The 19,510-nt window shown below is 36.6% G+C and overlaps 3 protein-coding genes across 3 annotated transcripts in view; all 3 read left to right on the forward strand.

The window, feature by feature from the left end:
* LOC119775737 (killer cell lectin-like receptor subfamily B member 1B allele C) overlaps positions 1 to 832 on the forward strand; it is a 10,210-nt gene extending 9,378 nt beyond the window's left edge. Inside the window, exons 4-5 of the mRNA XM_038273841.1 lie at positions 650 to 737; positions 797 to 832. Of these exons, the coding sequence (XP_038129769.1) occupies positions 650 to 737; positions 797 to 832 (124 nt within the window). The remainder of the gene's footprint in view (positions 1 to 649; positions 738 to 796) is intronic.
* On the forward strand, positions 727 to 4,456 carry LOC119798281 (struthiocalcin-1-like). Its single transcript, XM_038307694.1, has 3 exons — positions 727 to 870; positions 1,583 to 1,908; positions 3,618 to 4,456. The coding sequence occupies exons 1-3, from the start codon at positions 858 to 860 to the stop codon at positions 3,810 to 3,812; spliced, it is 534 nt and encodes a 177-aa protein (XP_038163622.1). The 5' UTR covers positions 727 to 857; the 3' UTR covers positions 3,813 to 4,456.
* A 3,224-nt stretch (positions 4,457 to 7,680) lies between these two features.
* Positions 7,681 to 15,427, forward strand: LOC119798351. The gene is made up of 7 exons (XM_038307812.1): positions 7,681 to 7,973; positions 8,448 to 8,590; positions 9,520 to 9,741; positions 10,081 to 10,098; positions 10,308 to 10,528; positions 10,678 to 10,998; positions 14,879 to 15,427. Exons 2-6 carry the CDS (start codon positions 8,448 to 8,450, stop codon positions 10,992 to 10,994), a joined length of 921 nt encoding a protein of 306 aa, XP_038163740.1. The 5' UTR covers positions 7,681 to 7,973; the 3' UTR covers positions 10,995 to 10,998; positions 14,879 to 15,427.
* Positions 15,428 to 19,510: the final 4,083 nt, after the last annotated feature.

Consider the following 19,510-nt stretch of genomic DNA (forward strand, 5'->3'; position numbering starts at 1 on the left):
AACACACCCTCCGGTCCCCCTTCTCGTGGAGGGGAACCACCACCCCATTCTGCCAATCCAGGGGAACTGTCCCCGACCTCCACGCGATGTTGAAGAGATGTGTCAACCATGACAGACGGTTATTAGGCCCTAAATCCACTTGATGTAAAGGCATGTTTGTTTTGAACGTTCTGATTTTTTTTCCAGCAACATAATTCGTTGCTGGAAAAAAATGTATAATCACAACAAATCTTTATCAAAGTGGTCAAAAAGCACAGACTGTTCTGTAAAGAGGATCTGTAAGAGGAATGGAGTTTCCCATTGTTGTGTTTAAGATGCCAAAAACACAGCATAGAAAAGCATTAGCTCTCAATATCCCTCCCTAATATCCCTATTAAAGTATTTCATTTTAGGTTTTTATGGGTATTGTAAGAGTACAAGGAAACTTCTTAAGGACAAAACTGTTCATCTTTCATTTCAAAATTCACTGGTGTTTTGTTTTTTTTTTAAGTTAGGAGTTATTTAAAAAAAAAAAACTTTAAATCTTTGGTTGACTAAAAAGGGAAATCTATTATGTTTTCTTGAAAACATGTATACTTTGACCTGCAGTATACTTCATGAGAGGAAGAATATATGTGTCAATTAATCTAAGTCTTCTGTCTCTTTAAAGGATCTATATCCGAAATTGCAATGATCACCGGTTCTTCATGTGTCAAAAGTCCAACCTGTTGAGCAATAACTATCAGTTCATACCAGAGGCAAAGACTTGGGAAGAAGCCTGGAAGTACTGCACATCTAAATATTATAATCTGGCCAGCTTTACAAGCTCCTTTCTCAACAACATTCTCACTGAGCAAGAATTTCCAATCTGGATTGGAATGCACAAAGATGGTAAATGATTACTGTTGAAACCAGACAGAAGTGCTTTAACAACCCTATGTTGAAATAATTCACTAATGTCCTTTGCAAAGGTATGATCAACTCTATTAGTTTTTGTTTTGTGTTTTACATCTCACATTGAAACCATTTACTTATACATACATCTTTCCTTTTCATGACGCATTTTATAGAATTGCATGATATTTAAAAACTAGCTTTTTTTAATGTAAAAAAAACAAAAAAAAACATGCACAACACTGTTCCCCAAGAGAGGTGACGCCTATTAAACACGCACAAAAGCATGCACAAGCCCATGCACAAGCCCATTTCTCCTTGTGTACACTCTGTTTAAAAGTTGCTGTCTGCATTGCTCATACAAGCTTACTTTCCAAAAGAAGATTTGCAATATTTCCACTATTTAAGACTCACCACCGGTAAGTGAAAATGGGCATGAGCACATAGGACAGTCTTAAACATGTCACCAGAATGATTGACCATTAGGACCACTTATTTTGATGATCCACTCGGGTCAAGAACAGGTAAGTTACATTGGTCAGTTTTGAGGAGGGCACCCTACAGAGAGCATCGATATGCACCAAATACTGTATGCTGACATGAAAACCATTTCATATGCCTGAAATTAGGCAAAATTTTGGTCAAAGGTTATGCAGTGTTGTTTTATGATTGCTCTTGTATGCAATAAATTATATTCTTTTTTTGGCAGAACAATCATGGAGCTGGACCTCAGGAGTCTCTGAATATGATAGCTGGTCAACAGGAGAGCCGAGTACCGAGGGTGACTGTGGGTCTATCACCTCGGTGACAAAGATGATGGCCCCCAAAAACTGTACTGCTCGTTTTCCCTTCCTCTGCATCCTAGACAGTGTTGTTCTGGTGAAAGAGAAAAAGAGCTGGGAGGAGGCACTGGAACACTGCAGAGGCCTCCGTTCAACCACAAACAAAGATTTCCGCTATGATTTCCTCAGCCTGCAGCCCAATGACCCACATGACTTTGTTTTGAACAAGGTCATGCAGGCTGATACTGAGGAGGTGGGTTCATTGATAATAGAGAAGTTTTATACATGGGCTAAGCCAAAGAGGGAGGTTTAAATTTTAAATCAGTTACTAAGATGATTGTTTTTCTGATTTGAATTTGCCATGTGCAGCCAATAAGTAGAGCACTGGTTTATTACAGACTCTTACATTAGAATTACCCTTATTTATATAAGGACCAAGGATGCAGGTAAGGGTTTGAGCTGTAACTTAAAAGACAATGCCAAAAATGCATCAAATGGGAGGGAAGTATGTTAATGCCCTCAAAGTAACAGAAGGATAAACTCAATATATCCAACAAAACCTAACTTCCCTTATTTATCTACTAAAGAATTAAACGGTTATGGCCAGAACACACAGAATCTGATTTTGCGTCCGATCCGACATGTTGTGGCATTAAGCACTCATTGAAAGTCAGGTGACCACACTCGATACGATTTTACTAAAGGGGGCTGCATAGGTCCGTCTGAGATAGACCCCAGGTCTATTTCAGCCGGACAATGCAGCAATTTGGTTGCAATTTCATGGGTTTGCCAGGAAGAGAGATGTTACAAAGTTAAACACATCCGCTTTGGAGGAAAATACCAAATAAAATCTGTTAATTGCATGGGGAACAGTCACTTTTTGAATTTGCACAGCGTGTATAGGCTATAGTAAGTGGAAAAGAATATGTTATACATGATAAGTAGGAGTTCAGGAGGACAGAAAATGGATAAAGTAGTTTGAGCCTCGCAATAACAACGAGGGACGGAAACAGCTGTTTATCACTCTCCGCAGGAAAAAAAAATTATTTCAGGAGTTGAAAAAAATGAATATAGTAAAATAGTGATCCTACTAAGCCTCACAAAAAAAACAAAATAAAGAGGGGCCGAAGGAGAGGGTAAATTGCATCTGTCTAATCTCTTTATGAAAGAAGAAAGAAAAACTTTAGACTTCCCCGATCTCTCTCTGAGAATCACCTCTTACTGCCTTAGCCAGTATATAAACTAACCCATGGCATTTATTGATGTGTTTTTCTTTTCTTTAGACGTAGATCACATTATATGTTTTAATGTAGGCATATAAACAATCTCTATCAGATCTTGTTTGAGATGCTGCACAGACTTTGCTTTATAGAATGTATTATTGTTTTTTAATGACTTTTCATAATCTGTCCAAGTCCAATGTGGGAAATTGTTTTAATATGCATATAGCACAGAGGCAGAAGTGAAAAAATCTTCAGAGATCTGCCCACCCTGCCAAGTCGTAGCCCCTCTATACACAGTCAGAGTGACATGGGAAAAAAATCTGATCGGGGATCAAAATGTCATATGCAAATGGTGTGTTCTGGCCTTTATTCACAGTACAGTATTTTCTAATTAGAAAGGCAACATTTTGTTAAATCCCTGAACATTATTTTAGCCAGCATTAATACCTGACAATGTCAGCTTTAGGATTTTTACTCTGGGTTTATTTGTATCTACATATTTAATAAATTCCTGAATTTTATGTTTAGAAAGATGAAAAAGGCACATTGGCAGGATTTGCTAAAAAATACAAGAGTTCTCAATTCATCTTTATAGAAATTACTTTCCTTTTCATTGTAGTTACATGCATGCTAAGAATGTAGAAGTTGATAAATTCATTTTACAACATTATTACGGCTTAAAATAGAGCTGCAGCTGAGGCTTATCATTGGAAGTTTGGTTGTTTCCCCCCCCCCACAGGTTTGGGCTGGTCTGCGTTTCCTGGCTGGTGAATGGCTGTGGGTGAACGGAGCAGATATGTTGTACACAAACCTGCCCCGCTGCCCCACCCGTAGGCAACACTGTGGGATCTTATCCAAGAGCAGTGCTGGCAGCATGGAGGCCAGAGACTGTTCAGAAAGAAAAAACTTTCTTTGCTACAGTTATACACCGTAATGAGGCTACCATCAAAATAATTGAATATTGCAACATATTATAACACACTACAGTACATCTACATATATGTCATATTTAAAATGTTATCTTACACCAAAATAAGCGCCGTTTAGAAAATTTGAAATATGAATTTTCTAATATTTAGAATCACTACATTATTGTTCTATTATAGTTTATAGAGATAAATGCTATCAATTTACGCTTGAAAAATATCTTTTTTAGTCAACTTTTTCCAGTTATTTGGATGTTGCTCAAATAATAGTTTCCTGTGTTTGTAAAATGTGTTGTTCAGTGATTATTTGACTATGAATCACCAAATTTTTGGATACATTTTTAAAGCAATCCCTAGGAAGAATTACAATACGAAGTAATGGATCAAAGATTTGTCCATAAAGAAGATGAAGTAGATTGAAAGATCTCAAAGAGAAGACATTATACCCTGATCTAAAGCAACACCAGAAAAGATGAGAAACAATGTGTTTAACATCAATCTGGGAAGAATTACAAAGTCATTGTGAAGGCTTTGGGGGAAACATTATTCACTTATGGAAAAGACATGGAACAGTGGTGAACCTTTCCCAGCGATGGCAATCTACTGAAAGGATTTCCAAAATTGTATCAGCTCATCATGGAAATGGAAAAAAGTAAAAAAAATCAATGCTAATGTTCTGCTTTGCACTGGCTTTGGATAATGTCAATTTCAAGATTTAACAATAAGAAATAAGCTGGACTGAAATTGGAAAGCTCAAAGTGAAAAATAACTGTCCAGAAGAGAAAAAAGCCTGGTTTAAAATTTGTTCCCAAAAAAAACATCTTGACAATCCCTAGAGTTTGGGGATGAGGTTGTTTGTACAGATGATGGAAAGATTGGACTCTTTAAAAGTGTAGTGCATTTGAATATAGTGCATACTAACAGGGCGTAGCAAAAGAAGACTTTACTGACAGTCAACAAGATGCTGTTAGTGAGATTTTCTGCTTTGTGCCTTAAAAACTGTAACATTGTCAATGTCCTGAAAATAGCTTTATAAAGAGGTAATTTGGTTTGGATTATTTGTTTCTTAATAAATAAAATAATGAAACCCATTTTTGTATATGGAAATATCTTTTTGTTTTCTACTTGTTTAAAGATTTAGCAGAAAAAGCCTTTTCACCCATGTATAGAATAGAATAGAACAGAATAAAATTGAAAATCCCTTGATTGTCCTCCAAAGGGGAAATTGTGGTATTAAAGCAGCACAAGGTTAAAGCCGAAGTGGTCACACAATGTGGACCTTATAAGTTTATAAAATACCAGAATAACTTAAGAAAATATACAAAGAGGTACTGTATTGTATAGTTTTTTTAACAATATAAATGATCTGCTCCAGAGAGTAAATAATCAATAACAGCTGTGGACATTTTTACAGTAATGGATATGTGATAAATTGCAGCAACTATCAGAGATATGCAAAATGAAAGCAGTATGTTATTTAACTGACGGAGATAGAAACTGTGCAAAAGTCAGCATGAATGGGAACAGGTTGTTAAATTAGTGGCTGGTTTGGGAACACTATACCTGTAGTTTCTTTTCATTGAAGACCAGATTCTGAGATTAGCACACTGCCCACTAAAACCTTTGTGGAACAAACAGGCTTCAACTTATTCAGTCTAAATTTGCTTTAGTTGTAGTCAAGATGTGGATATATAGAGTCTGAGGGTTCATCCAGAGTTTCAAATGGGGTTTCATGGTTTTTTTTGCAGTTTTTATTTTGGAAAAAGTGTTGGCAAAGCTAAATATCTTTTCTTTTTTCTTTGTTTAATCTCCTATAAATCAGACATGGTGACATTTAAAATAGTGGTTCCAGCTGAAAAATATTCCTCAATGCCTTTCTGTCATGAAAGTACAAACAACTGTATTTCCGATTTATAGTTTGGGAGCTGTACTTGCTTAAAAACTCATATGTAATATCAGGCTGAATTTGCTCCTAAGACCCTCTATTCTTAAGGGGTGAAGAGATAGAGGGAGTGATAAAGAATTATCCACTGTTCTTTATCATCCTAAAAATAAATTGAAAAGTGTTCATATTTATGGTTGAACTCTAATCCAGGTTTCCAAAACCCCAAAACTAATACTTGGATAATTACTTTTTTGTATTTTAAACAGTTTTTTTTTTTTCACAGTGTTAGTTTCCTTGAGGCATAGATAAAATTGATCTATTTGAAAACATGGAAATCCAGACAAAAAGGCTGTTGAATGATATGTATGTTTGATTTTGGTTGCTTGTGTTTTGTTTATTTAGTTTTTTTAGGGGAGTATCTGATTTATTTGTCCTTTATTTCTATGCAGAAACAGATTACTTAACATGAGATCATTCCAACGTACTTAGGGGATAAATAAACTCAACAAACTTACGACTAGTATTAATACAATATATGAGAAAAACAGTATCATACTGAAGTTTTAAGTCAATACAACCAAACCACAACAGTTTTCTTAAGTGTTAACAGACTAAGAGATTGTGTTTTTGCTTAATAAGCATTTAACACAATTCACATTAAACTGATTTCAACGTTAAACAGCTTGAGCTGTTATGTAATGTCTAAAACCTTAAAAACTTGAATAAGATACATTTTAATTTCACTGGGAAATTAAATGAACTTGCTCACGCATCAAATTAAGTAACCTTCTTTTATCCTTAATAAAATAAAAACATTTACCATTTCTTCAAATGTTTTGGGCGTAAGTATTTATACTCCACAGCAATTTTTGAGGACTTCATGAATCTAATTTATTCTCTCTGAACCCGCCGGACCGCTGGCGAAAATTATAACGGTAACATTTTTACCAATATAGACATGTTAAACATTTTTGGAAAGCTTAGATTCTGCACAATTCAACCAACAAGTTCATTTTATGGACACAGCGAGCACACAAGCACAATTAACACAGATATAGCAACATGTCAAAATGTAAAAATGACAAAGCAGCCACAACTACATACCTTTGAAGGCGTCCAGAAGCTGTTTTATAAATCAAAACTTCAATTGTTTATACTCCAATTGTTCATAAGGGTCCACAGATTAAAAGTAATCCAGTATATTCTTAATAAAAATAGAAATATATTATGATGTACTTTAAAACCAGAAGTTTTTCAAATATATAGTTTTATGCATATTTTTTTCATTTGATTCAGAATTTCTGGAAGTTAAATTAGAAATTGCTACTAACAAGAAAAGTTGTAAATCCTAAGTATGAAGTAAGTATAAATATCCTTGGTGGGACCCATAGCAACGTATCTTGTAATGGGAGCTGGCCTGGAAAAAAGGCCAAGTTCAGTTTTTTTAGCCTAAAAAAATTACTTACTGTAGGTAAACCTGTTATGATTCTGGCCTGTCTGCCTGCTCTGCTCTCCCTGTGAGCAATCAACTCCAGCTGCTGCCTGCTTAGCAATCAGCAGCATGTCCATGGGGCAGGCAGACAGGGCCAGATAATTGCAAGCCAACAAGCAAGCAGTATCCACTACTTCATGTTACCTGACCAAGTCTTCGCTTCACAGATTTTCCCTTTTGCCTATAGCCCTCATCGGATTTCTCTGCCTTCTGGACAACGACCCTGTTTCTGCCCCTTGACTTCTGCCTCCTGCCAAGCCCCCTGATCACTAACCTGAGTCTGGCTTCCAGGACCTAGATTCTGCCTATTGCTCCAAGCCACCCAACTATTGGCCACTAAACAACAGTTTAAAGTAGCAGTCTGCTCTGTTCAAGCTGCTGAACTTGCTGAAGGGAGGACTCATAAGATCAGTGGTTTTGTTGGTTTCATGCTTTTCATTATTTGAACTCCTTCAAGCCACTAACCTAAATCTCCCTTCTCAGTAATCCCTGGTCCTCGGTGGATGTGCTCCTGAAGTCCTGAGTTTTGAATAAACTGCTTAAAGTCCTTATTCTGTGTTCTGGCTGAAAATTTGGATCTCTGTCTGGATCATTACAACACCTTAGTTTGCATATTGTTTTCTCTGGGAAAACGATTTCACCTTTTCCCCCTGTTCAAATGGCAACTCATCTAGGCAAATAATCACTTCCAAAAAAGGAACTCGAAGCAACAAGACCTCTAGTCTGAGCTTGGCGGCTCATCCAGCAGCTGACAAGAAAACACTTTACTAAAGGGATAAATTATCAAGACAGGTAATTACACCAATAACACAATTTTGTACTTAAAAAAAATGTCAGTATTTTTTTCCTCTGCACGTTTAAGCTCTGTTTGAAAATAACTTAATTCAAAAGACGTGTTTCTGTTCCCGCTGCTTTGTACAGTTTTTCCATTCCTAAATAATAATCTTTAGGTTTTTGTTTTATGAAAACATGTACATACATGCTTTGTACATTTTTTTTAAAATCACCCTCTCTTAAACAATACTATTTTGAGCCTAATAGATTTCATGTAATTGTACATGACTTTTATTTATATTTGTTTTTGTAATTTGCTACAATTATCTATCGAGCTAATTTTTGGTTCAGTGTTTTTTTTTATTTTATTTTTTTTATGCCGTACGTGAATCAATTTGTATTTGATATTAATGATTGATTGATGTCACATCTATATATCCCCTATCATAATACAGTATAGTCCTATAATCTGTCCATATTCTAATTTTTGAGATGATGAAAGCCCTTTCCGGATTGTGGATTCTCCTCCTCCTCAGCAGCGGCAATGTATCTGGCCTTAATTCAGTGTTGGTGAGAGATCATAAATACATCAAATATCCAGCCAGCTGGGAGAATGCACGACACACATGCAAAAGGTGAGCATTCTTCTCAGTCTTGTTAACAAGTTAAACTTTTCATTTAGAAGCCATTGTGATGGCTAGCTTTGTCAGTAAATGCAAGTTTAGATAAGCATTGAGAAATATGTTAAAGTAGACAACTAGACTCTGACGTACTATTTTTAAACTGACTTTACCAATCAACCTAACTAGAAGCTTAATTGTTATTAATTGGCAGAATCATGTCATTTTAGATAAAAAAAAAAAAAAATGTCTCAAATGAATAAAACCACAACTCTGAGGCACATCAGTTATATGTTCAGAAATTGAAAAATGAAGGATATCAAGAAAAGAGCACTGACCCAAAACATAAAGCTAAAAACACCCAAGAAAGGTTATGAGGAAAACATTGGACTATTCTTGGGTGACCTTCTATGAGTTCTGACCTAAATCCTATTAAGCATCTTTAGAAGGAGCTGAAACACCCTTCGAACCTCAGACAACTGGAGGAGTTTGCTCAAGACAAGAGGGCCAGTATACCTGCTGAGAGGCCCAATATCATTATCATGTCTGTTGAAGAATTGATGAACAGTAATGTTTGAATTTAATTTGATAATGTTATTGAAGAAGTGGAATGTAAAATTTAAATGTTAATGTTAAATATATTCCACTGAAAATATTCTCTATAAAAGGTGCTCCGATGTAGAATAATAAAAAGCAAAGTAATAGCATTAAATGACCCTCTGAAGAATTAAGCTTTGGCTGTTTGCTGTGTGAGAAGCTTTCTAAGTGCCAGGTTCTCACATGTTTAATCTACATTTCAATCACAGCCTGCTGTTTGCTGTGATGATGTTCGTTTATCTTGGTGTTACGTTTAATAAACCTACCTACATGGTTTTACCTCTGCATTTATCATCAGTGAAAGTACAAATGGATAAGAGTACATTTTGTCTTCTTCCTATCCAAAGCTACTACAGTGACCTGGCCACCATCTACTCAGAGGCGGATGTGGAAGACCTGTACTTTCAACAATACTATGCCTGGATTGGCATGCAGAGAGATCAGGCTAAATGGAGTGACATTCTCGTGTCCGATCACAACTTTGAGTTACTTCATCTTTGGGAAGACCGCAACCCACCTTACATTCCTGAATGTGTTGCAGTCAGCCACCATAACTTCTTTCACGAAAGGTAGTGCTAGGCTGAAGTATTTGTTTATGGATAGGCATTTTTTTTTTTTTTTTTTATGCAGACTAGATTTTTAAGTAAATTGCAATTACTAGTGCATAGTTCATAATATATATATTTTTTATTTAATGTGAAACATTTGTGAAAATTAATAAGCTGTGGAAATACTTTTTGACAATACCAACACCAAATAATTATGAATAAATACAAAGGAGGACTAAAAACACAAGCAACCTCAGTTTTCAGCATAACTTGTTCTAATTTATAAGCAGCACTAATGATTTCTTGTTATCTTTCTTTCCTACATTGTTCTGGGTGGCTGGTACTTTGTACTACTGGCAGCAAACCAATAATTAACAGGTATGACACAACTATATTACCAGTGGGTTTCTCAAGACTGAAAAGATAATTATTCATAAATTACTTTTAAGCATCATTATTATAAATCAAAAGGGTGAAAAGTTGTATATTTTATTCATCAAATCAGCTATGTGTGGTTAAAAATGTGCTATTTAATAAATTGAATGTTTTTTTTTTTTATGTTCCCTGGTTTATGTTTTTCTTCAAAGAGTCTATAGCCTGAATTGTGGAAGTCACTACTTCTTCATCTGTCAGGACAATCAAAATGGACAAACTGATTATATCTTCATACCTGAAGCAAAGAACTGGTCTGAGGCTCAGCATTACTGTAGCCAAAACCATGAAGAGCTGGTAAATATCCCCACCGTGGGTCTGTCCACCACTGTCCAGAAGCAGGACTTTCCCATCTGGATTGGACTCCATAAAGATGGTAAATGCTCTATTTGTCTTTCTGTCCGTCCATCTGCCCATCACACTTTATGGTCACAGAAATTGGAACAGAAAACAAACACAAGACAACATAATTTCAATGTTCTCTTTAATGCAAAGGTGTGTGAGTTTTCTGTATTTGTTCTGCAGGTGGATCATGGAACTGGAATGCAGGCTCCTCAGTATACGATAGATGGGCATTAAATGAGCCAAGTGCCATAGGAGACTGTGTATCCATCTCCTCTGAGACAAATAATATGTCTGCCAAAAACTGCAATGCCTCTTTTCCATTCCTCTGTATCTCTGACAATGTGATCCTGGTGAAGGAAGAAAAGAGCTGGGAGGAGGCACTGAAACACTGCAGAGGACTCAAGTCATCCAACCACACAAACCTTCGATCTGCTCAGCCTGCAGCCTGGGGAGGAGTCTCTGTACATGATGGCAAAGGTCATGGATGCAGACACTGAGGAGGTGGGTTAACATATCAGGGCAGTTATTTAAAATCCAGAAGCTAAAACTCCTAAATTCTTAAACTAATCTTTCTTTTTAGATGTCAGGTTGCCACACTTGAGGCATACCTTTACAGAAACAGACGGCCTTCATATTCACTTCTAATTCAATCCAAAATCGAAAATTCTTTTTTCCCTCTTGCGCTTGTAGGTTTGAGTATGTTATGTGTCACTATCTCTACGGGGTCTCCTTATATACTTCCATTCAATCTTCATTCATTTGTATGGCCTTACCCAAACTCTTACCCTAAGCCTTACCATTACCATTCTATTGCTTACCCTAACTCTAACCTAAATTAGATTAAAAACTTAGTCCTTAACTTAATCCCCCCAACCCAAGAAAAGAACCTTTCTTCATGAAAACCAGTCAGTTGGTCCGTGTGAGGAAATTGACCTGGGAAATTGGTAGGCTATAAATTTCTACAACGCAAGCTAACAAATACATGGCCACATACACACATTCACAAACAATTGAGTATATATGTAGATATGTACCTGCAGGACAGTAGATCTTGAGGACCAGGGTTATAGACCACTGGCGTAGTGGTTCGAGCAGTGGGCTTGTGCTCTGAGAAGGTTGCAAGTACCCGTTTCGATCCCCACTACCTCCATTCTGGGTTTATGAGCAAAAACTCTTAATCCCTAAACTCTTTGGGGAGTTGTGGCCTAGTAGTCAGCATGTGCTTGGAATCCAGGGGTTCTGAGTTCAAGCCCGGCTCCCACAGACTGCCTCTCTGGCTCCCTGAGCAAACACCCTTAACTACAAACTGCTTCCAAGCCCCATCCCCAAGGGGATGGGTTAAATGAAGAGAGTTCATTTCGTTGCTCTGTACTATTGAAAATGTAATGACAATAAAAAGCTGGGGGGAAAAAAGTAGTATTTCAAACCAACGAAATCTCTTAACCGAGTGTTACCCTGCTTAGAGCTACAATTTATTTTGACAGACATTTACCTGATCCTTGCTAACCTCCCATATTCTAGCACCAAACCCTTTTTAAGTTGGCAAGACAGACCAAGTAGCCCAAAGCTGTCTATCAGCTGCCAACCAGGCCAACTGAAATAGGCATTACCAATTTGTATAATGATTCTACCACCTGCGGCCAAAACAGTAGTACTATTACATAATGTGTGTTTAACGGTGGCTCCTCTCCAGACTTGTTATTTCATTCAGATAATATTTTAACGGTTAAAATGGCCGAAGGGTGTTGTTTATCCCTTAGTTGTTGTTGCAGTACAAGCAATCTTTAAAGAACTCCCATTACATTTATGAACCATTAACCAAGTCTGTTTAATGATCTTTATAGATCTTAGGAAGATAACTCATACGTAAATCCAGTGTCCACACACATGCTTCTTTAATTAGTATGCTTTTAGCAGGGAATTAGCAATAGGAAAATTAAGCAATTTTAAAGACCAAAGATCACAGCTAACTCTTTCTAAGGCTGATCACTATAGTCTGTAGGAGACGCTTTGGATCTTTTGGGGAGCAGAAAGACTCATACCACAGATGGAATCAATCTTTGCAGATTGATTGATTGGCTGATTGTCTTTATTGATCCCACAGTAGAGAAATTGACTCATTACATCAGCTTAAATAGTCAAAGGAGAAGATGACTCTGAATTTCCTGGGTTAGGGGTTTGAATAGCAGTGCACCAATGTCTAGCGCAGTGTCACACTTATGACTTGATGTGATGTTTCAGCATCAGCTCACGCTTTAAGCAGGTTGGATCGCCTCTCTGGTACTCCCGCTGGTTCACAGAGACACAGTAGTTTATGGTATTTCTTTCTCCTTCATGATCGCAGCAAGCTCTATGAAGGAGTCGGGGCGTTCTTCTGCAGGTTTCCTAAAAAGAAAAAGTCCTGTTGCTTGCCCCCTATGGCCAAAGTTTCTACATGCTTCGGTATGTGATTTGCTAAAGTTCCAAACCTGTTCCTTCTTAGTAACTATCTTATTTTGATTAACATTAAAGTTACATTTATAGGTTACATTTGATATTCTTTCTTATACATTCATCATAACAGAGTATACATTTTCTTTCATTCCATTTGTAAACCACAAGAAGGCTCACTCCAAATACACCTGATAATAATAGATGGTAGGTATGTTAATTCACTTCAATGACTAATACCAACACTACACAAGTATAAAGAAAGTAGGGCCTGATCAGAACATTTTAAATTCACGGGAGCCTACGTGTGGGCAACAACAGAGGAGAGCACACAATGTCTATAAGAAAGAGTAGAATTTAATATAGTGAACAATTTTGATTCCACATTTACAAATAAACAAAAAATGCGTGCTTTAAAAAAAAATTAATAAATAACAGAAATAACCCAGTCTTTTCAGTGTGTTTGTCAGGTCTTCTCTAAATGTTGTTATCTCTATGCGTCTGTCAACTACTCATTCGATGCCTCAGGGCTAGTGACCGGACGTGTCAGAATGTGGATTAGAAGCTCACATTAGCTCTGACCAACTCAGAACAGAAAGTTCCCAAGCAATGCCAACAGAGAAGTAGGCTACATTACAGCACCATGAACCATGCATTAGGACCGTTGAATTATTAGAACATGTCCTAATAGAAAAAGAAGTCCTTCTACATAGGAAGAAATGCAACATACACAAAAATAATACCATAGCCAAATTTCAGCAAATTTACTGAGCCAATTGCCAAGCGTGTGCGATCACTTACCAATGCTCTGATGCTACATGACGCTACACTGGGATTTTTCAGGCATCAGTCTATCATCAGAAAAGCTTTCTGAGACTTTATAAAAACGGATTTACTAGTGTGAATTATGTATTTTGCAGAGGTGTCAAATAACGAAGTACAAATATTTCGTTACTGTACTTAAGTACACTTTTTAGGTATCTATACTTTCACCCATTACTTATTTTTCCTCCTACTTCTGTCTTCTACTCATTACATTTTCATACAAGTATCTGTACGTTCTATTCCTTGCAGTATCTATACTTCTTAAGTAACAAATGTGTGTACTTTTGACACCACTGGTATTTTGGACAACTATTTTAACATTGTTTCTTTACCGATTTCCAAGATTCCTCAATAAATTTCACAAGATCTTCCAGGCTATCAGTGGAAATAACCATCATCTGTGAGCTCTTAAGCATGTCTGATGTAATCGGAGCAAAATCTCAGGAGAGCAGCTAAAGGGGCAGGACAATCAACCTTATTGGCTATGTGAAATCAGCCTATGCCAGTGATTGGTTGTTTATTCTGTCACTGAAAGTGAAGACTTGCAGCACTTTTTATCTATATTTATGAACATATTTATCAACTTATTTTTAACTTTATTACTTTTTAACTGTTATTGTAGAATAAGACATGAAATCTATACTTTTTAATCTTGTTGTAGAAGAAGAGATTAAATCAACATCTGTACATTTTTTTTACCTGTGATTTTAAGACTTGGTTACACATAAGTGAGGGGGTTTGCACAGATCCTCTCTGGTACTCGGCTCCAAATGCAGAGGTGTCAATGCTCATACCCATTAGGTGATTCACTTAATTTTCAGAGACTGAACAGATGAACCTCTTCTGTTTGTTCATATCAGCAGACATTCTGAGAGAAACAAATTCCAAAACTTAATTTTTTCAAATAAACTATAATTCATGCTATTATTCCTTTTCTTAGACATTTTTCATTTTGTGTGTGTAATTGTCAGAGCTGTAAAGGCAAGTAGAATCACTTTGCTTCCAAAGTGTTAACCAAAATCAATTGACAGGCAATGCCAAAGAGCATACAGATAGTCATCAATATATCTCCCTAGCAGTTCTTATAGTCTTGAAATAATGCAAGATGAATATTTTGTTTCTCCAGGTTTGGACTGGCCTTTGTTTCCTAGCTGGTGAATGGCTGTGGGTAAATGGGGCAGATATGCTGCACACTGACCTGCCCTTCTGCCCAACTCAACAGCAGAATTGTGGAGCCCTATCTAAGAAGGATGCTGGCAAAATGAAGACAAGGGACTGTTTACAGAAGAAAAATTTTCTCTGTTACAGTTATGCATCCACCCATTAGTCTCATTAAGGAGGTCAACATTAGTGGCATTAAGGATCAACTCTGCAGTAAAAAATAAATAATCTATACTTATTCATGAAAAGAAGCAACCAAAGATTTGCTTCAGAAATTTAGCAAGAGATAGCCCTAAGCTAACACATCTAGGTATGGATTGCTCTATTAAGATACTATGGTTAACTAGTGGTGAAGAATTTTTAAATTAAATATTCTGAATTATTTGGGTCTTTGTAGCACTACTTGTATAGCTAATAAATGTGCATGCTTAATAGTAATAGCACTTATTATTTTACAGAAAAAAATTAGTTCAAGATGTATGAAGCTCTGTAAGCAAAACGATGAAAAAATAAAACTTATATACTCATGTTTTGGTCTTGATATTTTATGGGAACTTACAAAAAAGGTAAGGTTAAAAAGCATGAGTTGGCACCAATTATTTCTAAAAAAAATGGGGGCAGCAGGGGTGATTTTTTTTTCAGTTTTAGGGATAGCACCAGGGATGGACTATGGACAAAATTTATACAAAGCTGATGTAATGTATTTTAGTCTGGTGTATTTTAGATGCATCATAATTGCTGTGGTGGGCTTCTGGGTTGCAAGCACCCAATTTGTACAGTTTTCTAAGCAAGCCATTCTAAACCTTGGGGTCCAGGCAATAATTGAGTGTGCAAGATGATTTCTGGGGGTCACCAAATCATTTTGGAAAAATATAATTCAAAAAATTAAAGGCATTGTGGAGAATTTTTAAAACTAAATTAAAAAAAAAAAATGCACATGCCCAACCCTGTACACGTTCCTGAGAGGGAACGCCTATCAAATGCATGCAAGAGCATGTAGAAGACCATTTCTCTTCGTGCACGCTCTGTTTAAAAGTTGCTGTTTCATAAATCATACAAGCTTACTGTGTCCGAATATCCTAACCCCTAAATCCCTCAATGACTGTAGACAGTGGGGACTATATAGTGGACTTTATAGCAAACTCAGTTAACTTACTGTTTGGGCAGATGATCACTGCTTCACCAAGCGCAGGTAAAGTGGTAGTGCATTCCACAGTCTGGGTGCAAGCTGCTTGGAAGGACTTATCCCCTCTTCCAATATATATATATGCCCTTTTCTGAGGCCTTTCTTTTCTTCTCATACACTTCGTAGAAACTTTTTCTCTTAAGACCCTCTGCCATTTTCAAAGACCACAGTGAAAAAGGTGAGCTCCGATGACTGTCTGAAACTGTAGCTCACCACACATATTCGCCTAAAAGTGCACATGCGCAGAAAAACATAGCTAACGGGACCAGCACCAACGACGGCACTATATACAGTACCTTTGATGTAGCTTATGATCGGACATTAACTGGAAGGTGAGCAGTTGTCTCAGGCGGATGTTTTAGGCATTTTATCACTCAAAATTAGCTAATGTTGGCCATAACTAGGCTTCACCAAAAAAATAACAACCTGTCAACTAAGGTCGCAATATTTAAGAGAGCTAGAGTGGTGGGCTGTATGAGTAGGTCCGGGAAGTGCTGAAATGTTACTGGTGCTTGAGGGCTTTATGGAGCGTTATGACATAACCATTCAAACTATGAAATAAATTATTGCATCCATGTTCAGGAGCCTGCTTGAAAGTTTCAATAAGTACTTCCAGAAGGATGACTTGCCAGAAAAGAACGATTGGAGAGGCCTTTCACCCCCTTCACTGACCACCAGCTCTGATCAGAGCTTCAGGATGCCTTGCTCAATTTGGCTTATGATGCAAAATTAGACGGTTTTCTCTGCAAATATTCCGGAAGAGTTCTGATTGTCAGAAGCAAAAGAATATGCAGCACTTTCAAAAACTGCAACTGATCTACGGTTCCATTCGCATCTGCATATCTGTCTCAGAAGACCTTTTCTGTGCTGACATAAAAGAAAAAAAGCCATATCATGACTCCTAAGAGTTGACTGTCATCTCTGCATGGCCATGTCTAACATAAAGCAATGAAAGTAGCTGCTATGTTCAACCAAGCAGGCATAGCAACATTAAATAGTTGCAGAAAAACATTTCTGATTATGAATATTTTAAATAACTAGAACTGGAAGTTATGGTTAATTAATTGGTCATTTAAATCCAGGGTGAAACTATTTATCAGTTGGAAGATTACAACTGTAACTTGCTTACTGACCAGGGTTCTTAGTCTCTCACAAAAGAATTGACTCCTGGATTGGCTGTTAAAAATTAAGTTGCTCTTCACCAATTTAGTAAGTTAGACTATGGCTATCATCAAAGTTATTAATCACCAACCCAATAAATGTGTCTGAAAAAAAGGGTCAATCCAGCCTGAGTGATGAATTGTCCACTGTACAAAATATTACAAAAGAGCATGGGTTATAATTCAATGGTGGCTTTATTAGCTAAACATTTTAGTTGCTGATGTCATTGCTACTGTATATGACCAATTGTTGTCATTTACAGGGGTATTGAAAGCTTCTTCGAGAAAAGGGCAGTGTCAGAGTTAGCCACTGCTACTGATGGTTAATCTATGGTGATCAGCAGCAGTGAAAAATACCAGCCCAATCAGCTTTCTAGGAGCAGTACTGGTGATAAAGAGCAGTCAGCTTCCTCTACCTAGCATGGTAGTTAATGTTCACAGTTTGTGTGTCCATGGAGAAACAAACTGATTTTACATAGAAGTTTCTGACTTTTCAGACACCTTTTCTGAACTACAGTATGCTTTGATACTAATACAATTTAAATAAAAGATTAGAGAAGAAAGATAATATCACACTTTCAAGAACAAAATCTCTTCCAAAATAAATCTTTGTAGTAAGTGCATCAATAAATAAATTATGCTAATTGCAAATTAACAATTTATAACAATGTTATATCTTTTTTTGGGTTTTTTGTTTCACTCTATAAAGCCTCAAACACAATGCTAATTCTGACATTTTGAATTGAAAAAGCTTACTAGATGGGAATTAAAACGTCTTCAGACTTGGAAACAAAATCCAGTGGATTGTTTTTTTTTACTTTTTTCAAATGACTATGGCCTGGATGACTGAAAATCTTCACCAGCATACCGGGAAACAAAATACGCAAAATAATTTTCGTATAAAAAAATCTTTGATGTGAATAAGTATGGTTGAGTTTTTCACCTGAGAGTGCTCAATAGTAAAAGTGAAGGTATTGGTTGTAGGGCTTGAATTTAAAACCTTTCCCTAGAGCCCCTGACACACCAGGCAGACTTATTCCACCCAGAACACAGAAGGACCGATATAAGTAGGGCACATTATCATTCCTAGCTAGGAGCTGACCCCTGAGAAATAGGAACGCTTATTTTGGCCTCCATAGTCTTTGGCTAGTTTGGCCTTTGGGGGCTGTAGACCACCAGAGAGAAACCTACTGTATACCTCATGGTCCACAGAAACAGCAACCCAACATTGATGGACCCCCTTGTCACCAAGGACAGACAGGATATAGTCCATCCAGAAGACCTCTGTCCCCCCTAGTCTCCTCCCAATGGGAGATCAGAAACTTCCAAAACTAGGTTTTAGGAAGTTAAACATTCTCCCTTACAGTGTTTTTTTTTTCAAATAGATTATTTGCTTTACTTTTTATCACAATTATATCAATTTATAAAAAAAAAATTACTCTAATATCAGAGAAAAGAAAAACTGAGAAAATATGAATGGCTCATTTCAGACTATGATTTTAATCAAATCCTAGATATATATTTTCTGTTTGTAAATCAGAATGGGTATTACACAAGTTACACATTCTTTGCAGAATTTAGTTTAATTAGTTTAATTATTTTTACAGATACATAGTGCAGATCTATGTGTAACCTTATAAATCCCAAAATAATGACAGCATTACAGCAAAATAGTAACAGTAAAGCTTTACAAGCAGTTTTTAGTAAAATCCAAATAGTATTCTTATATGGCTAAAAGCTGAACTTTTACAACTGCAGCTATTAATTACAAAATCAAGTAAAGTTTTAAACAGCATGGTTACCATAACAGTTAGGACGTATGAATGTTATGCTTAATTTAATCCACAGATGTTGTAGTTCCCTTTTAAGCTTACATGGGTTTTCTACATCTTTACTAAGTTCAACTGAAGAAACAAAATACATTTTCAATGAAAATAATCCGTTAAACTCTATTGAGGGGAGTTTTGGCCTAGTGGTTAGAGCAGTGTGCTTGTGCTCTGAGAAAGTTGCAAGTACACGGTTTTGATCCTCTCAGCCTCCACTCTGGGTCTCTGAGCAAGACACTGCACAATGGTAGCCCAATGCTCCCCGAGGGGATGGGGTTAAATGTAGAGCTACATTTCTACAGTGTTGGATCAATCAAGTTAAACTATTATTATTATCATTAAACAATTGTTACTTAATTCTAGAGAGTGCACTGGAAAAATGATCTAAAATAAGTAAAAATGTCTTAAATTAAGTGCATTTACCC

Source organism: Cyprinodon tularosa, unplaced genomic scaffold (genome assembly GCF_016077235.1).
Source record: "Cyprinodon tularosa strain WSP-4 unplaced genomic scaffold, ASM1607723v1 ctg100, whole genome shotgun sequence".
Lineage (NCBI taxonomy): Eukaryota > Metazoa > Chordata > Actinopteri > Cyprinodontiformes > Cyprinodontidae > Cyprinodon > Cyprinodon tularosa.